Source organism: Medicago sativa, chromosome 7, assembly GCF_051527215.1.
Source record: "Medicago sativa cultivar Bolivia chromosome 7, Bolivia_mono, whole genome shotgun sequence".
Classification (NCBI taxonomy): Eukaryota; Viridiplantae; Streptophyta; class Magnoliopsida; order Fabales; family Fabaceae; genus Medicago; species Medicago sativa.
Window position 1 is genome coordinate 14,082,200 of NC_140755.1, and position 6,306 is coordinate 14,088,505.

The following is a 6,306-nucleotide window of genomic DNA, read 5'->3' on the forward strand; positions in this document are numbered from 1 at the left end:
ACGTATTTATTTATTAAATAGTCATAGAATTCTATTTTTTATATATATAATAGTAAAAATATCAAATGATTTCTTGGATGAAGAAGAAGAATAAGAAGAAGAAGAAGTCCTTTTATAGTGGTTTGTGAATATAAACATTGAATTGTGATCCATGTGTGCTATTGTGTAAAACATGCTCTCTTTAGTTACTAAATTCTCATGTGTATCGAGTGTAGACTTTGGAACATGGATCCTAGTTTAGAGTCACTTGGTTAACATTTCAAAGATACATAATGGTGTTCTTTTTGCACAATATCAAATGAAAATTTGCAATAATCTTTTAGTTCATTTTTTTTTATCCTTGTGTATTTTTTGTAAATTTTTATTATAGGGGCACCATCTCATGATTCGTCCATGACATCCAAATTCAAAGGACCGACCCTGGTAATATTTTATTACACGTATGTTTGTATTTCATTTGGGGTATTTAGGGATGTCAACCTAGTTGGAATGTCTAACTACCATTTTGATGCAAGTTTATACTGTTGGTTTATCTAAAAAAAAAAGTCCTTAATCCTTATGGTGGTTTATATAGACCAACAATACTTATTAAACAAGTATTAACACTCAACTATAGTATTTTGCATAAATATAGATCACTTCGAAATAAGTTATTTTATATACACAACTATACATTATGCAACCATCATTATTTTTGTTTGTATAAGTTTCACATTCAACTGTGAAGCTGAATCTTATTCTCTGGTCTTAATTGTTCCTCATGGCAGTCCAATATGCAACTCAAGCTCTTGTATTGTTTTTTTCCATTATAACAACTCTCAATCTCATTGTATGCATGAAAGTGACATGCAATGAGAAAGAGAGGAATGCACTCCTCAGCTTCAAGCATGGATTGTCTGACCCTTCAAAAAGGCTTTCATCATGGTCTGATGTAGACGATTGCTGTCGTTGGATGGGAGTTCGATGCAACAACATCACAGGCCGAGTCATGGAACTCAATCTTAGCACACCTCTTGACTCTCCATACATGGAATTGAGTGGTGAGATAAGTCCTTCCTTGTTAGAACTAAAATATTTGATTCGTTTGGACTTGAGCTTAAATTACTTTGTCCATACTAAAATACCAAGCTTTTTTGGCTCTATGGAGAGGTTAACTTACCTTGACCTTAGTTTAAGTGGTTTCATGGGACTTATCCCTCATCAGCTAGGAAATCTCTCAAACTTAAAGTACCTTAATCTTGGATACAATTATGCTCTTCAAATAAATAATCTTGAATGGATAACAAAACTTTCTTCTTTAGAACACCTTGATTTGAGTGGTGTAGACCTTTATAATGAAACAAATTGGTTTGAACTATTGAGTAATTCAATTCCTTCTCTTTTAGAATTACATTTGGAAAATTGTCAAATTGATAACATGAAACCACCAACAAGGAAAACAAATTTCACAAATCTCCAAGCCCTTGATCTGTCAAATAACAATCTCAATCAAGAAATCCCTTCATGGCTCTCCAATTTAAGTACAACTCTTGTCCAACTTGATTTGAGTGGTAACTTTATACAAGGAGAAATTCCTCAAATCATCTCAAATCTTCAAAACTTAAAAACTTTAGACCTTCAAGGAAACCAACTCAGTGGTGCACTTCCTGATTCATTAGGCCAACTTAAGCATCTTGAAGTTCTAGATCTTAGTAACAATACCATTGTTCATTCAATTCCCTCGTCATTTTCAAATTTATCATCATTGAGGACATTAAATCTTGGTCACAATCAACTGAATGGTACAATTCCTAAGAATTTAGGGTTCCTTAGAAACTTGCAGGTATTAAACCTTGGAGCTAATTCCTTAACTGGCGGAATACCTGCAACTCTTGGAATTCTATCAAACTTAGTGACATTAGACCTTTCATTGAATCTTTTGGAGGGACCAATCCATGAAAAAAGTCTCGAAAAGCTTTTCGACTTAAAGGAACTACGTTTGTCTTCGACGAATGTGTTCCTCAGTGTCGACTCGAGTTGGACTCCCGTTTTTCAACTTGAATATGTTTTACTGAGTTCCTGTGGAGTAGGTCCCAAGTTTCCGTCTTGGTTGAAAATGCAAAGTTCCGTCAAAGTGCTTACAATGTCGAATTCTGGTATTTCGGATTTGGTTCCAAGTTGGTTTTGGAATTGGACTTTGCAAATTGAATTTCTTGATCTTTCTAGCAATTTCATAAGTGGAGATCTATCTAACATCTACCTAAATTCAAGCATCATAAACTTGAGTTCTAATCACTTCAAGGGTAGATTACCAAGTGTGTCTGCAAATGTTGAAGTGTTAAACATTGCCAATAACTCAATTTCAGGTTCAATTTCTTCTCCTTTTCTATGTGAAAGAATGAATTTTGAGAACAAGTTAACTGTGCTTGATGTTTCAAATAACTTGTTATCTGGTGATCTTGGTCACTGTTGGATGCATTGGCAAAATTTAATGCACTTGAATTTAGGAAGAAATAATTTGTCTGGTGTAATTCCAAACTCCATTGGTTTTTTATCTGAACTTGAATCTTTGCTACTAGATGACAATGATTTTTATGGATCCATTCCTTCGACTTTGCAAAATTGTTCTATGTTGAAGTTCATCGACCTGGGAAATAACAAACTTTCTGACACATTACCATCTTGGATTTGGGAAATGCAATATCTAATGGTTCTTCGTCTGCGGTCGAATGAATTCAAAGGTAGCATTACTCAAAAGATGTGTCAACTTTCATCCCTTATTGTGCTAGATATTGCCAACAATAGCCTATCAGGAACAATTCCCAATTGTTTGGATGAAATGAAAACAATGGCTGGTGAAGACGATTTCTTTGCCAACCCTTTAAAATATTACTATGGTTTTGGCTTCAACTATAACAATTACAAAGAAAGTCTTGTCTTGGTTCCAAAAGGAGATGAGTTGGAGTATAGAGACAACTTGATACTTGTGAGAATGATTGATCTTTCAAGTAATAATCTTTTTGGAACTATTCCACCTCAAATTTCGAAGCTATCTGCGCTTCGGTTTTTGAACTTGTCTCGAAACCGTATTTATGGAGAAATACCAAATGACATGGGGAAAATGAAATTGTTAGAATCACTTGATCTTTCATTGAACAAAATTTCAGGTAAAATACCTCAAAGTATGTCTGATTTGTCATTTTTAAGTTTCCTGAATCTATCAAACAATAACTTATCTGGAAGAATTCCAACTAGCACTCAACTTCAGAGCTTTGAAGCACTTAGCTATGCTGGTAATCCTCAGCTATGTGGTCCTCCTGTGATGAATAATTGTACAAAAATGGAACAAGTTTTGGAGACTGGAAATTCTGATGCAGGTTTCTTTGACACATCAGATTTCTACATAGGAATGGGAGTTGGATTTGCAGCAGGGTTTTGGGGGGTTTGCATTGCTATTTTCTTTAACAGAACTTGCAGGCATGCTTATTTTCATTTTCTTGACCGCTTGAAAGATCTTGTTTATGTAACCTTTGTCTTAAAGGTAAGAAGGACAATTGCAGTATTTTGACTTTACCTTTCAAGAGCGATGAAAATGTGGAAATTGGACCATACCGCCGCTAGGAGTCTGGTCGATATTGAAGTTGTATTGAAGTCTCGTATTGTTAAGATTACCAGGATGTTGGAAGTATAGGTGTCGTTTCATGACACTTATTGTTTGTACTAGCTTTGTGTTATTGGTGTCTTTAAATAATATAAACTTAATTACATTTTTGTTCATTTAACTTAGTTTTAGTCCTTTCATAATTTTTGAGCTATCTCCAGGATGTAAGAAATAAATAACATGTTTCTTATCATGTCAATAGTTTTTTTACAACACCCGTTCATTCTAGATTACACGCTGCATGCAAGTTAGTTTTTGAAAGTTAGTGAAAAGTTTGGAAACAAGTTTTGGTGTAAATTTATTTTCTAAAATTCCTTTCTTGAAGTTTTTGATTCGAATCATTAATTTCCACTGATCCATTTGACTCGATTCATTCTTTCACCGTGGAGTTGAGTTTCGAATCAAATATGTCTTGGATATTTTAAATCGAATTAATTTGATTCAAATCAATGCTTTTACCAAGCCATTTGATTCGATTCATTGTTCCTCGCGAGAGTTGTGATTCTAATCAAATTTATTGTGATTTGAATAAATCTTCATTTGGAAATTACTAAATTGAATCAGAGTTCATGGTTATCGATTCAATCTCCATAACAACCCAGATTTCATGAATTACACTATTGATTCGATATAGACTTTTCTTGATTCGAATCAAATATACATTTTCAGCTTTATTTTGAGCCCAACTTGTTTCTTTTTCACTCACCTATATATACTTGCCTTCACTCATCCTCTCATTTATAAAATCCAATTACAAAAACTCTCTCAAGTCATTTCCCTCTCTCTCTCTCTCTCTCTCTCTCTCTCTCTCTCTCTCTCTAAACTTCATGAGATTAAACACTTTTTCTGAGAACACTTGTCGGATTTGAGATCTAAATTGATAGGATGCTATATAATAATTGTAAGTTTTTGTTTCATTCAAATTCTTTGTGGAGCATCAAGGATCTAAAACAAGAGGAGATATTTTTCACCCAAAGGAAATTATAGGGGTTGTTTCTCAAACAATCACTATACATAGTTGACACTATCCTTTTTCTTTATTGATCATATATCGAGTAATCTTGATTCTTATGGTAGAGTTTAATTTCAAAAGTTTAGGTTATGTTTGACATTGTTATTGGTTTTGTATATTATATTGTGTATTAAGAATTTATAGGGTAATAACAATTCAAGTGTGAATTTCTCATTCAAAGTTGACTTGTAATTTTGTCATTGCTTATCTTGTTATCAAACAAAGCTAGTACATAACATATAAGAATTTTGCTCTCCACCCAGCACAAATCACTCGCACCCTGCAGCCCTTCCATTTTTACCCATGCGCAAGTTAAGTCACGTAGCGCAACTTAACTTGCGCAAGTTATATTTTTTGCGTGACTTAAGTCACGTTGCATGAGTTAACTCACGCACCCTGCGTGAGTTAACTCACGTAAGTTTTAAAATCCCAAAAGCATGGCTTCTTTCACGCTAGTTAAAACATGTAGCAGAAGTTTGTTCACCGACTTGTTTTAACAACCCGATAGCGTCGTAGCTTCTTTCACCTTCTGGGCTCTTGAACAATCCAAAATCCTGAAAACATGTTTACTGTTTTTAGAAGGTCAAAATTAAAATATATTTCAAAGATCATTACAGTAGTTATCCAATATAAGCTAAAGCACCTCAATTTTAATTTCAGTGTTGGGGCTACAGAGAAAAGTATTCCTGAACCAAGGAGACGATTTCCATGCAGATGGTGATTCAAAACCTTTCATGAAAGGTGTTCCACCAAATCTATAATCAAAGAAGCAGACAGTCAAAAACAGTGTGACTTCTTGCAAATAACAAAAAGCAGAGCCATGCTTTTGGTATTATATCATTTATATAGTAAAAACTAAATTCAATTAGCATACTTTCACAACTAGTATATACAGAGCCATGCTTTTGGGATTTTAAAACTTACGTGAGTTAACTCACGCAGGGTGCGTGAGTTAACTCGTGCAGCGTGACTTAAGTCACGCAAAAAATATAACTTGTGCAAGTTAAGTTGCGCTGCGTGACTTAACTTGCGCAGGGGTACAAATGGAAGGGCTGCAGGGTGCGAGTGATTTGTGCTGGGTGGAGAGCAAAAATCAACATATAATTTGATGTCCAAAAAGTTTTCAAAACCACGCTGTCGAAAAAGTTTAAAACGGGGATAATCTATACACCCCCACCCCCACCCCACACCCTCCCTACCTTATGGTTATATTCATCATCGGCCAACAAATAACATCACGATCTTGGTCTATTCGGTCACGGTTTAATTAACGAAAGGGTTTATATGACGAGCAAGGATCCTAAAGAGACGTACAATTGAGCTCCCATATTTAGCGGTGACAATTATGACTACAGGAAGAATGCATATATGATCGGTTGACATGGATGTTTGCGTTGTTGACGTCAATGGGTGGTTTGAACCGCAAATAGACGTTAGCGGTGTCATGCAAAACAAGCCTAAGGCCGTTTAAACAGCCGATGATATAAATAAATTCCAATACAATTTGAAATCGAGGAACATACTCATATCCGCCTTAGGCGTATATGAGTATCACTTGGTTCCCATTGTTAAATGGCTAAAGCAATGTGGGACGCTTTAGAAACCCTCTATGAGGGTACCAAAGACGTTAAACAATCAAAGATTAATGCACTTA

At 34.8% G+C, this 6,306-nt stretch overlaps 1 protein-coding gene across 1 annotated transcript; it reads left to right on the top strand.

The window, feature by feature from the left end:
- The first annotated feature begins 746 nt into the window (after positions 1–746).
- Positions 747–3,761, top strand: LOC146904449 (receptor-like protein EIX2). The gene has a single exon (XM_085725230.1). The coding sequence runs from the start codon at positions 761–763 to the stop codon at positions 3,545–3,547; it is 2,787 nt and encodes a 928-aa protein (XP_085581356.1). The 5' UTR covers positions 747–760; the 3' UTR covers positions 3,548–3,761.
- Positions 3,762–6,306: the final 2,545 nt, after the last annotated feature.